Source organism: Cynoglossus semilaevis, chromosome 2 (assembly GCF_000523025.1).
Source record: "Cynoglossus semilaevis isolate Cse_v1.0 chromosome 2, Cse_v1.0, whole genome shotgun sequence".
NCBI classification, from domain to species: domain Eukaryota; kingdom Metazoa; phylum Chordata; class Actinopteri; order Pleuronectiformes; family Cynoglossidae; genus Cynoglossus; species Cynoglossus semilaevis.
Window position 1 is genome coordinate 1,290,445 of NC_024308.1, and position 16,851 is coordinate 1,307,295.

The 16,851-nt window shown below is 43.1% G+C and overlaps 1 protein-coding gene across 1 annotated transcript in view; it reads right to left on the minus strand.

Annotated features, from left to right (window-relative positions):
- The window catches only part of pex5la (peroxisomal biogenesis factor 5-like a), a 48,255-nt gene that overhangs the window by 19,926 nt on the left and 11,478 nt on the right, over positions 1-16,851 (minus strand). The window contains 1 exon segment of the mRNA XM_025053444.1: positions 2,236-2,340. Coding sequence (XP_024909212.1) covers positions 2,236-2,340 — 105 coding nt within the window.

Below are 16,851 nucleotides of genomic sequence, written 5' to 3' on the forward strand. Positions count from 1 at the left end.
GAGGAAAACACTTTACTTCAGGACCATGGTAACAATAGTGACGAGGTAGAAAATGACTGTTGTTAAATTAAACGGCTAACTCCCTCTGTTAGCTAAAGGCTAACTGAGAGATTGTTGTTGTTGTTGTTGTTGTTGTTGTTGTTGTTGTATCATGGTCAGGTCAGGTTTGTTCACTGGAGTTCAGAGGTCACTCTAATGTGATGTCACGATGGGATTTTTCTCAGAAATGGTTTCTATTTATTCCATTATAAAAACAATTTTCTCAGAAATGGTTTCTATTTATTCTCTAAACATCTCAGACTAAAACATTCTTATAAGAAACAAATGCCGTGAAAATCAAGTCTTTGTGACAATTCATGGTGTTATTTAAATATTTATTTAACTTTTCTGATATAAAACTAATGTGACTTTAACCAAAAATGTCTTGTTTGAATATCTGACCATAAACTGCAGTAGTTGAAGCTGCTTTTATTTTAGTGAAACTAAATTGAAGATTTGTTTTTTCTTTCGTTTCCAAATGTATGAAATATGTTTGTTTATTTTATTTTAGTCCTTTACTGTTACTGTTACATATCCCCACTCTCTGGTCTCATGATTTTTATTTTAATTTTTTTAGTTAAATGCTGACTCAGCGAAGCCGCTGAGACAAATCACACTTTACAAATAGACGTGACTCGTCTTGACATACGGCGTGAGGACACAACCCGTCACTGGGTTTTTGTCACTCGCTCAGTGATATCAAACTGGGACATGGTGTCTCGTGAACTGCAGCCTCAGTCCTTTTTTCTTCATCTGTTCTGTAAATGTTGCATGAACTTACTGTAGCTCTGAGTTGAGTTCAAACAACAACGACGTGGCTCAAGGGCTGGTGACAGGGCTGTTTAATGGCCTGTGCGTTTTTGTTGTTATAGAATCAAACATTAGTGCAGGCAAATTAATGGATGTAAAAATAGATGAAGACCGAGGCTCGCAGTACGACCAGGAAACATTATCCAAACAAAAGACGGGATTCACTCTGGTAATGACGGTCGTAACTGTTTTGTTTTTGCACTTTTGGTTCAGCTGTGAGCTGTCGGCGTTTGGCGAGGAGTCAGATGAAATGAAAACATTAAGAAGTTTCTTAGTTGCTGAAAACTTAAATGTGTGGAAGAACGTGTGTTTTTATGGGACTAAAGTAACATGTAGGGATTCTGGAACTGGACATCTATTTTTGATATAATCACACACACACATATATATATATACAGTATACAGAGCTGTGCTAGTGTAAAGCAGCGTCATCCTTCAGCTCAAACCCTCCTCATTCTCTACACACTGTTCTGTTCTGGACTTCAGCTGTAAATCTTTCATGTGGCAGTTTTTTTTATAAATACACACTGCAGACGGAAATCAAAAACACACTGAATAAGACATGCTGCAGCAGGAACACACAGTAAATACAGAAAACACACACACACACACAGACACAACAACAGCAGCAGATGACACAACACAGACAGTATGGAAGCAGAGACGGAGACAGAGACAGAGACAGAGACGGAGACGGAGACAGAGACAGAGACGGAGACAGAGACGGAGACAGAGACAGAGATGGAGACAGAGACGGAGACAGAGACAGAGATGGAGACAGAGACGGAGACAGAGATGGAGACAGAGACAGAGACGGAGACGGAGACAGAGACAGAGACAGAGACAGAGACAGAGACGGAGACGGAGACAGAGACAGAGACGGAGACAGAGTCAGAGACAGAGACGGTGACAGAGACAGAGACAGAGACGGAGATGTTTGTAACGAAGCAGAGGAAACAGAAGCTGCACAGACGGAGGAGCAGCTGCTCACGTCTCACCTGATTAGTAACTGGAGAGGACATTTGTGTTGAACCCTGGGGTCAACCCCCCCCACTCCACTGAACACACACACACACACACACATAAAATAGAGAGCGCTGAAAGTTGGTCTCTGTGTTCAAAACAATCTGTGTCTACGGGTCACAGACCACCACCACAGACCACCACCACAGACTGTCTGTGGTGGTGGTCTGTGGTCACACGGTCATCACCACAGACACCTGCAGCGTCTGTGGTGGTGGTCTGTGGTGGTGGTCTGTGGTCACACAGCAGTCATGGAGCTTAGATCATAACGTTAGTAGACAGCCAGCAGAGGTCAGTCAGGGGACAGCCAGCAGAGGGGGGTGTTCCTCAGTGAGGGCAGGGAGGGAGGTTGGTTGTGCCCACCTTGGTAGTCACTGTGAGGAGGGGCTTCCCTTCTGATGACGCCTGACTCGGTATCTCCTTCAGGACCATGGCAACAGTCTTATCTGCAGCCCTAGAGTCTTTCCCCTACAACAGTGAGATCAACAACGACGGGTGTCAGGACAGATGCTTGGTGTCTCCGCCCCCCCTCCCCCATCTTACAGTACACACTTTACTGTTGGATGATGGAAATACTACAGTACAATCTGTCCGACAACAGTACATCAACCACAAGACCATGACGATGAGTCACTACACCATGATGACGATGTGAGTTTTTCTTACACGACTCCACGACCGTCAGACTGTCATGAAGAACAGACGGCTGTTTTTAAGACACTGTTTTATTGAAGACAGTTTGTCCAGGGGACGATGAAACTAAAATGATTGATTTGTTTTAGGATTCTTGGTTTTTTCAGTATCGGTGTGTTTCCTCAGAGCTGAGTCTCATCCACTCAGTTAGTTTGTGTTACATTTTTGGTCAGAAATGTTTTCTCTTAGTAAAACTATCAAAGTATGGAGGAAGTTGTTGTTAAAGTTGTTAATGTTGACGTTCAGTGGTTCAGTGGTTCAGTGGTTCAGTGGTTCAGTGGTTTGATCCTGTTGATGTTTGAAACATTTATCAGCTTTTCAAAAAGTCTCTCTACGTTAATTATCGATCCGTGTTATAGAAGTTTTTGCACATATTTGTTGCCATTGAACCAAATATGACGTAGTGTGAACAAACAGCCTCATAAAGAGAGAGATTTTAATAAAAAACCTCACAAACAATAATGAAATAAATTGAAAGTATTTCCTGCGAGGACTGAAGCGTCTCTCATTAGTTGAACTTCACGGTTCTTCTTCACAGTCACGTTCTCCCACCAGGAGTTAAACCATCACCCACACTCTCTGAAGCTGAAGCCTGCAGACGTACAACAGTATAAATGTGGTCGTTCTATTCACTGTGGAAGTTTCATACAAACGGCAGAGACGAAAGTCTGTGAGACAAAGACAGTCATTTACAACAGATAAGGCCTCAAATATATATATATATATATATTTGTTACCACTGCATCTTTAAAGTGAGTAAATTCTTGAGCCAACAGGAAGTGCTCAGACTCTGACACAGAGCCAATCATGAGCTGCCTTTTTCATGAGGTTGAAGTCGATCCAAAACAAACCCAAATGTTTGTTTTTCTATTTCTTATTTTTTCCCTGAATGGCTGGAATGAAGTTTCCAGTTGAGCAGAACCGAATGTTCCTGCTGCGCCGTGTGTTCAGGTACTGTTGGAGCCAACAGTTCCAGGGATCAGTTGGAGACAACAGTTCCAGGGATAGGTGGGAGCCAACAGTTCCAGGGATAGGTGGGAGCCAACAGTTCCGGGGACCGGTGGGAGCCAACAGTTCCAGGGATCAGTTGGAGCCAACAGTTCCAGGGATCAGTTGGAGCCAGCAGTTCCAGGGATCGGCTGGAGACAACAGTTCCAGGGATCGGCTGGAGACAACAGTTCCAGGGATCGGCTGGAGACAACAGTTCCAGGGATAGGTGGGAGCCAACAGTTCCAGGGATCAGTTGGAGCCAACAGTTCCAGGGATCGGTTCCAGCAGGCAGACAGTCAGTGTGTGTGCCAGTTTTCCTGCTTGTTTTCAGGGTCAGCGTCTTTATGCTAAACTGTCTCCATATTATTTTTATACTTGTGGCTGCAGAGTCGGCAGCTGCTGGGAAACGTGATGCACTTTTAAACTTAGCTGTTCTGGAAAAAACTCCAAAACAAAACAAAACAAAAGCCACAAGGAAAAAAAAAACACTCAAACTTTTTGATTGGAATCCAGAAAAATAAACATCAGCTCTGAGAACAGTATAGACGGCATTTACATAGAACTGATGTTGTTTGTTGTTTATATATATATTTATACACTATATAATTGTCCTAGTTGATTCCTCATTTTTGTTTATTTTTATTGTTGGGGCCGTGGAGGTGTTCAGTAGAGGTAGCAGTCGTCCCAGTGTCAGACTGAAGAATAATAATAATCATCATTAAACAGAGGAGATCGTGTCCCGTGCTCTGGCAGCCTGTGTCTGACCAAGAACCAAAGTGCCACTGATTCTGGGTCAGTTGTAAATCACTGGCGTTTTTCACTGATGGGTCAAAGGCAGACGCTCCCTAACCTGATTTACAGAGCACTAAAACCTGCAGGAGATTAAGATATTCTCTGACACAAGCACTAAAACCTGCAGGAGATTAAGATTCTCTGACACAACAACAACAACGAGCAGAACCGACATGAACACGTCAGGTCCTCAGGATCACAGACCAGCACTGACGCTGCCTCCCATCTATTTTCACTGACTTTTTTAATGACTTCAAATTCAAAGCTGGAGATGAACTTTAGGTTTTCTTTTTGCCAAAGAAGTGAGTGTACTGTGTTTCTGAGAGAGTGATGTAAATCTGGAGAGGATTATTTCAGACGCTGACTTCAAGTTTTTGTCATGTTGCTCTGAGGCTGAAGCAACGATGTGGAAACCTGAGTGATGGAAGAGGAATTATCATCCCGGCTCTGACTTACTGTTTTCTTTTTGTTTTTTTTAAATAGCTGCGTTCACAGCGTCACACAGTGAAACATCCAGAGCTTAGAAGCTAACGAGGGAAAATAATGATCAAATATTTATACATATATTTATATTTATCTACTGTATATGTGAATATATCTTATTATTCACCTCATACTGTAGACTTCAAACAGAACACTGTTTATTTGACACTTTCTTTTTTAAATCTCTGGAATTGTCTTTGCTGTGAGGTCGTTGAGGTCATCACTGATGAACGAATCGTTTCAATAAGATCAATAAACTGTGACTTTAATTGATTCTCTAAAGGAAAAGAACAGCAAAAACAATGACTCCACACAGAAAAACAAAACTTATAACTCACGATTTGAGGCTTTTAGATGAAACTAAGACTAAATCTATTCAAACTGACACTGATTATAATTGAATGTTAGAGTTGAATCATGTCTATTTTCTATTATCTTTCTTTTATGTCGGCGCTCATCGTCGTTTGTTTAGATTTTGTTTGTTTTCCATCAGTTTCTTTATCAGAAATGGAGATTAGAGCAGGATTGATTTATTCTGGAGATAAATGTGACGCACACACACGACCACACAATCTGTCTCGAACTGCAAACTGGCCTCGGGTGATGAGGAGTGAGATGATGTTTTTATTACGCCACAGTTTCTCTGTTTTTCACAGTAGTTTTTTTATAGTGATGTAATGAAATAATCTGTCATTTAATTTACATCAGAAATGATCATGAGAAGAAGGACGATACAAACAGAGGGAGAAACGTTTGAACTTAGAGTGACGTCAGGATTCTGAGGGTAGAGAAACGACTGTCGCCTCCAGACGACAAAACCTTCTGGTCGTTTATTTGACTAAACTGATCAGAACAGTTTTGCCAAAAACAGACGGTCAAAGCCAGTATCAGAGCCAGTGTGGTCTGACTGGCACAGACCGACTCCATCACAGACACACCTGCCTACTGACATGCTAATGTTTACAGATGAGCGTTCAGACTGGACGGTGATTCTGTGCTCCCTGTTCCAGGTCTCCTCACCAGTTCATGGCTGATTGAACTGATGAGCTGAGCTAACGGCTGTAAACGTTGAACCCGACCTTAAATTTTATGAACGTCGTTTCAGCCGAGGCAGCAATTTTCCTCCTTCATTTTCACTTTATTTTCTATAATAAATGTTAATGACAGCCAGTAAATAAATCTACAGACGAAACCTGTGTCTCCAACCTCCTGTTCTTCACAGCAAAGACAAGAGATCGATGACGGTCATTAAGAAAGTTACCTAAGAAATTTAAATTATGTCTCACACACACACACACACACTCACACACACTCACCAGAGTGTGTCTCTGGAGGTAACATTCATCACCACCTTGTGTCCTCAGAGCGACTGACAAACAGTTGGAAAATATGACTTGAAGTCGTTGCCAACATAATAAACGTGTCACAGCCGTCGACGTGATCAAACTCTCAACGGTTTGTAACAACATCCAGATTCAAGACGGTTCTTTGGCAGAGTTTAGGTCAGAGTTGAAGAGTCTGTGACCACGCAGGAGAATAAAACTCAAATCTTCAGAATTTAAACACACACACACACTAATGGTCATTTATGACAAATGAGGTTTCGTTTTTTACTTCCACACCTTTGGTCTGTACAGAACTGGACCAAGGTTTTAATAATGCCCACTAGTATACAATGTCTTCTCGACTTGTCAGAAATAAGTGTGTTAAAGGTCAGGAGGTCAGCGGGACATCGACCGAAGATCACATAACACGCACGCGAAGACAGTTCCCTCTCAGTCATTGACTGAAAAACAGAGGCTGTCATTAAAACAACAGCCGTCTGACAAACCACAACATGATACTCTGTAGTAAAGTGTGTGTGTGTGTGTGTGTGTGTGTGTGTGTGTGTGTGTGTGTGTGTGTGTGCTGCAGTCCCTGTAGATGCTGCAGGCAGGTTGAAACACGACACGTGAAACATAGGCTTCACCTTATGAAACATTAACACAGGATCACGGAGCATGTAAAAGGCATGTCGGTCTGACCTGAGCCCCTCCCCCATCAGACCTGAGCCCCTCCTCCATCTGACCTGAGCCCCTCCCCCATCAGACCTGAGCCCCTCCCCCATCTGACCTCAGCCCCTCCTCCATCTGACCTGAGCCCCTCCTCCATCAGACCTCAGCCCCTCCTCCATCACCGCCTCATCAATATGTATGAGCTCTGGACAGTGTTTCCACTTGACTGAAATCCATGTGAAATGACGAGGGGGAAACCAGTGGTGAAGTGTCTGAGTGGGTGTGAGAAGTGGCCTGAGGTATGAATTACAGACGGCTCCGGGGTCAGGTGACCAACGCTGAGGCTCTGAAGAACAGATGAACCTGAAGAAATGACCGAGACGACGGCTGCGTTTACGTCAACTCTGACGCGTTTACGTCAACTCTGAGTTATGGACGATTTGCTGATGTGCAGCTCTGGTCCCTGGCTGCTCAAAGGCACAAACCAAAGGCACAAACCTTCACCACCCAAGTTAACAGATGTTATTCGTAAACTACTGGGAAACATGATGCAAGACGACCCCAAAAAATCCCTCTTGTGACCCACCTGAGGGCCGCGACCCAGTCTTTGGGAAACAATGATGTAAAGTAGAAACACAATCAATAGACGCAAAACAAATGAGAAAATAATACAGTTCAGAAACGATGTAATCCATGACTGAAGTAAAGTACTCTGTACTGTACTCTGTACTGTACTCTGTCCTGTACTCTGTCCTGTACTCTGTCCTGTACTCTGTATTGTACTCTGTCCTGGTTCGTTGTTAATAACCTGCAGCTCTGACTCCCTCGTCTCCATTTTCTGTCACACCTGCAGAATTATCACTTTAATTCACATGTACAGCAGGTTTTCTCACCCCTCACTGTAGTACTCTGTACTGTACTCTGATACTCTGTACTGTACTCTGTACTGTACTCTGTACTGCACTCTGTACTGTACTCTGTGCTGTACTCTGTCCTGTACTCTGTCCTGTACTCTGTACTTATTTATTCTCTGGAGATCAACGCCCAGGGACCAGACCTGTGTTCACTCCCAACTGGGTTTTTATTTTTATAACGTCAGCTGATTGACACCTGTTGATGTTTTTATTGTCGTGTCAGTAACGAGGTCAAGTGAGAACTGTGTGTACGATTCACGTCCGTGACCTTTCAGCCCTGCGGTGACCTCTCGACTAATTAAGGCACCGTGTCTGATCTTGACCTCACGGTGACCCTGGAGCGTGTTGTCGGCAGCTCCGAGCCCGGACACGTGTTCTCGCTGAGCCGTGCCTTAAATCAGCCTCCGTACAAAGACCGCTGCGTCTTTTGTTGGAAAATCAAAAACTGAGAATCAGTTTCCACGATAAAGACGAGACTTCAGCCCCATCTCTGACTTATTTTACCTCCAACCCTCGTCCTCAGTGATGAAGCGATGCTCCCGTTTCCAGTGGTGATAAAATAGATGTTAGTTGTAGCAACACCCCAGAAACGTGTGAGCCATCTGTGAGCTATAGTAGGAAATGGCAAACTTAAGCTACTCAGCGATTTCTCATGTGAATCTGCTCCTCGACACACGCTGTCATCTAAGAGTAACGATATGCAGCCTGTTTTATTCTGATCTCACAGCTGCTGCGAACCCGGCCCAGAGCAGGTGCATTGTTGTCTGTGCCTTTAAACATCGGCTTTATAGTAAAAAAAAAAACAGAATAATTGATGTTCTTTGTGGCTTTTGGGTCAGTTCTATGTGGATGATTCTACTGCAGGTGACGTGGTCTCAGGTCTCACCCGGCCCAGAGCAGGTGCATTGTTGTCTGTGCCTTTAAACATCGGCTTTATAGTAAAAAAAAAAACAGAATAATTGATGTTCTTTGTGGCTTTTGGGTCAGTTCTATGTGGATGATTCTACTGCAGGTGACGTAGTCTCAGGTCTCTACTGGTGTTTACTGCTGTTTACTGGTGTTTACTGGTGTTTACTGGTTTTTTACTGGTGTTTTACTGGATGTGATCTCACCTGCGTGTTGTTTGTTCCTTTATATTAAATGACAGGACGGGGTTTACTGGTGTTTACTGGTGTTTACTGGTTTTTTACTGGTGTTTTACTGGATGTGATCTCACCTGCGTGTTGTTTGTTCCTTTATATTAAATGACAGGACGGGGTGTCCATCGTGGAGGTCATGTTGACCAAACCATAAAGGTCACTGAATTGCCGTCAGACCTCTCAGGTGTGAGAGTCAATATTTGTCAGACACAGCATGAAAACACCGATCGTCCTGGAGCTCCGCTCCTTCATCCACCGTGACTCACATTCACCATCACTTCTAAACCACTCATCCACCGTGACTCACATTCACCATCGCTTCTAAACCAGCAGTTTCTCACCTGTTAATATTGACAAGCGCTTCAGTCACTGGAGAAGTGTTGCTGACAGCTGATTGGCCCATGATTCACCCGTGTTCTGTCTACCGTGACGGTACCTGTGCTCGACCTGAACCCTCACTGTCTGACCTGGGCTTAGTTTCTGCTGCACAACTCTGACCCCAATATAAGCAATAAAGTGAGGACAGAAAGAAAACAAACAAACCAAGTCAACAAAGATCCAGACATCGTCCTGTTCTGTTGGTTTAGCTGCTCAAACTTCAACATTTTTATACACAATACATACCAGTACAAATATATCTACATACATGGACATATAGGAAAGAAACGGAGTAAAAAATATCTGTAACTATGTCATTCTAAAATCCTAATTTTCTTTGTTATAAATTTAAAATGAATAAACTCAGGGACGACTCACATCTTTCAAACGTTCTCATCCGACTCAGACCTGCAGGAAATAAGTCCTGGTGTCAGGACAAAGACAGACTGAGAGACAAAGACAGTTGAACTCCCTCGCCTACACTGTAACGTTCTGACTCGCTCTCTTCAGCCCCCAGTGGCCACTTCCTGCCGTCACCTCTATCTGCACATTAAGCAAAACTGGAGAATATGTAGAGAGAAAAAAAAAGACACCCAGGCACCTCATCCCAAGTCATTACTCACACTGTAGCTGGAGCTGGAGCTGGAGCTGGAGCTACTGCTGCTGCTAATGATGAGGGATGGAGCTACAGGGAGGAGGAAGAGGAGGAGGAGGAGGATCAGGATCCCCTCTGTGCCCAGAACAAGAGTCCACAGTAACCTGGGAAACAGCGTCGGGCTCCGACCGTAGACCTGCTTCTACTTCAGGCCTGTGACTGTCCCAGATCAGGGCGACTGCACCACAGCTCCCTCTACGGATGAGTTAATTATTGCACCGTGTAAGAAGCTGTCGTACAGCAGCAGTTGTCGTACAGCTGCCCGACCCTCGGGGCTGTGTTTACACAGAGTCGCTGAGTTCACTAATGTCCCTGTCCGTCAAAGTGGGCTTTAATTCACCAGGGTTTGGCTTCCTCACAGCGACCAACGATGGCGCTGATGATGAATGTGTGCAAAGATGCAGTACGCAGTACAGTGAGTACTGAGTACTTCAAAGTAGAAATCTATTCACAGAGTATTTGTTTAATCAGTTGACGCCGGTGGAAAAGTGGATTTCCTCATTGGTTCGATGGAGAGCTTTTAGTCTGATTTATTAGTGGACCGTAAATAGATCCAGAGCTAATTATAGAGAGAGAGAGAGGGAGAGAGAGAGAGAGAGAGGGAGAGAGGGGGAGAGAGAGAGAATAGATCATTGTTTATGTTTATGTTGTAACAAAATGTTTTATCTACAGTTTTTTTTAAACTTTTTTTTACTACTTCATCAGTGGTCACTGTCGTCGTCGCGTGTTACCAAATATACGGTTCATGACATCATTCGGTTCACGCACCTGCACCAAACTGAAGAGTCTGTGATTCTACTGTAAATGTTTGTAAAAGTTTAAGTTTGATCCATTTGACCTGGGCCTGTGGTGTGAGGCCAAAACACCTGCAGCTGGATCATAGATCAAATAAGAATCAACAGTTCACACACACACACACACACACACACACGTGACGTGAACCTGTGGTCAACATGACAGACAACCATGTAGTGATACAGTCACAGCCTCGATCGTCCACTGAGCCACAGTGCAGTCGACCGTGAAACGGCTCTGTGACGATCGTCATCGTGAAAAATTAGGAATCTATCAAACTGACTGGACGAGAGCGGGTAAAAGAGAACTGGTTTATACTGGTTTATACTGGTTTATACTGGTTTATACTGGTTTATACTGGTTTATACTGGTTTATACTGGTTTATACTGGTTTATACTGGTTTATACTGGTTTATACTGGTTTATACTGGTTTATACTGGTTTATGGTTCTCTATCATGACAGTACAGACAACACAGACAACACAGACTACTCTGTGAGTGCAGGTTGATAAATGAGGAGCTGAGTGATTTGAATCAGAGTCAGAAAAGTAACGGAGCTCATTAACATCAGTCTAATCCACCTCAGTCACTGGGAAAATACCTTCATGGTAAATCTTTCTGAAGTTTGTTTTTCTTTATTGTTTAAATTGATTTTTTTATTTGAATATAATATAATAATAGATAAATGTTATCCTGTGTTTTAGTTTGAAGCTGCTGCTGCTCTTTAACGTCCTCTCTCATTGAGGTAGACCTTCACAAACGTTCGACACCCGAGGTGTTTGTTCCGCTCTAATTGATTGGCCAGGTTCTCTTCTTCCTCAGGGTTTTTTTTTTTTTTTTCTTTTTTGTACCTTCCTGCTCAGTGTTTGGACATTGTCCAGTAACAACAGACCAAAGTCAGTGGACATTTATCAATGAACCGTCCTGGACTGAAAGGGTTAATGCCTCATCAACAGTAGAATATAAATATAATAATAAGACGACACTCCAGTGAGGTGATATATTGGTCAGATATCACCTCAGGGGCGGGTCCTGATGAACTGGAGGGCAGTGTTATATAAGGTACACAGCTGTGTGTGTGTGTGTGTGTGTGTGTGTGTGTGAGCTGAACTCACACCAAGAAGAAAAAAAATGCTTACAGTTGGATTTTCTTCTCATTAGGAGAAGGTTGTGTAAGAGAGAAGAGAGAAGGAAACAGAAGGATAAAAAAAAAAAACTTCACACACAGTCACCGAACAGAAAGTGAGCAGAGCTTTCACCTGGAGACTGAATTTAAATGAAAATATGTTGTTAAGAATTCACATGTGTCGTTTAGATCTGACTGGGTTTTTTCTCCGTCAACTTTAACTTCAGTTTTTAACGAGACTGACCTTTAATCAAAGTAAGGACTGAATTATTTAAGAACTTTAACTTCAGTTTTTAACGAGACTTTAATCAAAGTAAGGACTAATTTATTTAAATCGCCACAAGTAATTAGCCTTTATGTCATCATTGTTGACCTGAGTGTCCGTCTGCACTCACTGCACACACACCCTCTCACTTACTCTCCCTCACACACACACATTGTCACACACACTGAGTTTCGACTTTTTCCAGTTAAATCCAGTGAAAACAGCAGGTAAAGAAACAGACCAATCAGAGATGACGGATCAAACACCACAATGACAGCAGCACTGGCCACGATCCGGTTTTTAACTTCTCTTCCAGACGTGTAATTATTCACCGACCAAACCGCTCGAAAAGCCAATTAGATTCTTTTCATCCGACCGCCCTCACATCCAGAGACCGACAAAAAACCTCCAATCATCAGACGTAACGGAACAAAACCTTTTCATGTTTCTGCTAAATATTCTGGGTCAAAAGTCTGTATCCTGAAGTGATGCTGCACCTCCTCGCCCTCCCTGATGTCACTCAGCCTTCACTAGGACACAGCTGGCTCCTGATTGGCTGACAGTAACAGTTCATTCGCTCCTCTGATGAGGTGGCAGTTAAATGATCAGTTAGTGTTGAAGGATTTTACCTCCAGGTTTGATGTGTTGTGAGATGATGCGATGAGTTATTTTGAGAATCTAATATCTTAAAATGAAAAAAGAAAAAAAGAAAGAAAATAGGAAAATGCAGGAAGGTTCAGAGTCGGAGCTGAATCTTTCTGACGTAACGTGACGGCTTCTGTCATCGTTCTGAACATCGAGTGGACTGAGCACAGTCTGTTATCAGCAGAACTGAGTCGAGAGGCTTTTTAGACCTGGGGTGTACAGACAGTACAGACAGCACAGACAGCACAGACAGCACAGACAGTACAGACAGGTGTACTTCCTGTGATACCACCCTAACGTCACGGCGCTCACAGACAGTCCGGACAGGTCGGACAGCCCAGACACCACAGACAGTACAGACACTATTATGTTAAGCCACAAAAGCTCAATTAAAGCCCAGAATCCCAGCATCAGCTCTCTTCACTCTCTGTTCCCGTGACTCCAGTTTGCATCATGTAGGAATGGAAAAAAATTCCATGAATGATGTTGCAGGAATAATTTCCATAAAGAATAATATATATTCTGTCTTTGTTTTTGTTTTAATCTTTTTTTATTCCCTCATACGTGTGTCCTCCTCCTCCTCTCTGTCACACCCTGCAGTTCTTCTTCTTCTGTTTTTACCAACTCTCTCTCTCTCTCTCTATTTTGTGGCCTGTGACCTTTTCTCCAGAGTTATTCATGATTTTTTTCTTACCTTCTTCACTAAAGCCCTCGGCCGACCTGGTGTTAAGCCTCTAATCTGACGAGCTTGTCATTCCCGACCTTTTCTCTGTCAGAAACAACTGAACATTTACCAGAGTTCTTCACCAGATTCACTGAAGTGAAACTGTCCCTGACCCCTTCATGTCCCTGCTGTGGACAGTCCAGGACGGACCACTGGAAAACGTCATCTTCCAGTGGTGACGGTGGCTCCGTGTCAGAGCAGCAGCTCAATCCTGATTGGCTCCTTTTCTTGGTCACTTTTCTGAGCCGTGTCTTCAGTAGTGGCTTCATTGGTGTTAAATACGACCCCAGGGAGGTCATCCAAAGGTCAACAACCTAATTGACATTTGGCTGCTAACATCACTCTGCCTCAGAGCTGAGTCTCTGAGGTCGGGTCTTTACCACAGCTCATCACTGCAGAACTAGTTCTTCATTTCTTTAACTCTTTTCTTTCCCATTTCTGGACGAGATCTTTGGACACACGTCCAGTCGGACAGTAATAACAAACAAACACTTTTGTTCTTGAGCTTTAAAACCATAATAGTTAACGTCATCCCAGAAACCTGAAACAGGAAACCCACTCAGCGCCTAAAGCATCCGTCCATTATCCATTTATCGAAACAGGAATTTACTGGACAGTTCCGCAGGTCAGGTTCAGGTTCAGGTTCAGGTTCAGTGAAGTGAAGTATGACTCACTGTAGCTGCCTTGGACGTGGAAACTGCAGTCAGCATTACAGTGATGACCACTGGTCCAGATATAATCTGCAGAGAGCTGCGGTCGGTACAGCTGCGGCCGGTGATCGAATCTGAATTGAATTCATTTAGTTTTATAAAATGTCTGAATCCCAAGTTAAATTGAATTCCATATTTATTGGATTATGAAACTGTAGCTGTGACTTAGCAACGGTTGACGAGGTCTGAGCGTTAGGACCAATCACGGGAGAAAAGTGAATTTAAATACTGCGAGAAAAAAAAAGGAATGTCAGACATGACTGTAGCAAACGGAGCTTTTACTGTAGAAATATATGACTGCACCTCAACCATTAACTGACCTCAGATCTGCTGGAACCTAAACGAACCTAAATTCAGGTTTCGGACAACCCAGACTGGGATTTCAACCGTCAACTCTACAGAAACACAGCACAGGATCGACCAGTTGATGAAAGTAGACTTCAAGTGCCGTTCTTTCCACCGTGCTATTGTAGGAACCCTCATCTAAATGTCAGACTGTCAGCCAGAATCACCGTGATGAAGAGTTCATCATCAGACGGCGGTCTCCAGCGGTCAGTCCGGTCCAGACTGATTGGAGTGTGTGTGTGTGTGTTTCCCTGTGGTGTTAGGAGTGTGTGCTCGTCACAGCAAATTAGACGTGGGCAGCAATCGTGCTGATAACACAAGAGGCTGAGCGTCAAACACACAGTGTGACGCTGACCGATAACAGAGACGTTCAATCTCTCTGACCGTCCCAACTGGACGGACGGAACCAAGACTCCAACGTCAGCGTTTCCCGTTAGCAGAGACAGAGTTTCATCTCCGACGCTCTGTCGTTTCACTGTTACTGAAGTTGGAGATTTTTGCCATAAAAGAGAGAATCTCTCAGTAAAAGAACCCAATATTTGATCTATCACTTCAAAGGCAGCGGCCGCTCCTTTGTTCTGCAGCAGAGTCTGGATCCACAGAACTCACCACACTGTTGTTCTGCTCTCAGTGAAACGATGAACCCTCCTAGTGTTTATATTATGAACATCGTCCCTCACTCTTCCTCGGCTTCTAATTAAAATTTACAGTACGCTCCCCGCTGCCTTACATATACTGCCTGAACAGCATACTGTGATGGGTTCAGTGAGCGGAAGGTTCTGGAATCATGAAAAATAGAGAGAGAGAGAGAGAGAGAGCCCTGGTTCTGGTTTTTACAATGATGTCTCAAAACTCAAATATGATAAACAGCTTATGTTTCTCAGACGTTTCTGAAACCTGAATTAAAACCCAAACACCGACACGACACGGTCGGTTTCAAACCCTCCATGAACCCAGGAGCCTCTGAGCTGACGTCATACCACACAAAGACAGAGCTGCGTGACTTTAGAGTTCAATTTAAAAAGCAGCAGCAGCGCTGTGTAGTTTGAGTCATATTTCATTAGAACAAACGCTCCGTTGTTTGAACACGCTGTTTTATAGACTTAAAAAAAGTCTCCGAATCAGCAGACAGTCCAGACTCTTCTGTTAGTGCTGGACATTTAAAGGTTTGACTCAGAGAAAATCATTACTTTTATTTGTTTTCAGATTTAATAAATACAGTTTTTTCTTGCAAGTTCTTAATTAGTCTGTAACGGTAATATTTATTATGATATAATTTGTCATTTTTAAGATGAGTCTAATTTGATTGATTTTTTTTCCATGGCACTAGTGTTGAGCCGCGAGCCAAGAGTTTAGCCTCCACATACAGTCTATAATATAACAGGGAACCTCCAAAAATCACGTTCTAAAATAAGAGTTTGATAAAGTTGCCGTTGAATCATTGTCAGCGTTTGGTTTGTGAAAACTCATAAGATTATTGATCACAATCCAGGACTTTTCATTGGTGGAAGACAGTTTGTCTGTCCCAAAGACAGCCCGCCTTATATGGAGAAGTCATCCACCAATCAGAAGCCCTGCGTTCACCTGTCTCTGTGCAGCATCATTACCGCGGTGAGCGACCTTTCGTGGCTGCTGTCTTCCTGCCGTGGAGCGTATGATCGCTGCAGGACGGGCTTTAATTGACACGATAACATTCCTGAAGATCGGCAAAGTGAGCGAGAGGAAAAGAGTTAAAAGGTTATGGCAGCTGCCAGGTTTGTGCTGTGGGTTTTAAATGTCTCTTAAAGGGTTGAGGTGACAGTGATGTGATCGCAGACGTCGGAACTCCTCTCTAATTTTCAGGCTTCTGTTCCTTCCACTGCATCAGTACAGGGTAATGTCGGTGCTTTTTTTTTTTCCCCCGTGGGATGTGAGGACTGAAGTGAAGAAGTGAAGAAGTGCCGCTGCAGTCGGCGGTGAGGAAAGAAAAAAATACTGAGAACTTTTTACATTTAGACAAAAGTCAAATCAAACAGAGGCAAATCCTCTTTGGTCTCTTCATGGGACGACCACGAATCTGCCCCCGCCCCTGATATTTAATACCTTATTAAAAAAAGATCAACTCACCTAATTTGTCTTTTGATAAAGAAAGTAACAAATGATATCTTTAAATATGACATACAGTATATAATGATAATCATATGGTTAATATATGATCTATGTCAACATCAGTATAAGAAACTATAAATATATAATTATATATATTTATATACTCAGTCTCTGACTTTGGGTTTTTCAAAACTCTCTCTCTCTCTCTCTCTCCCCTTCACACACACCAACACACACACACT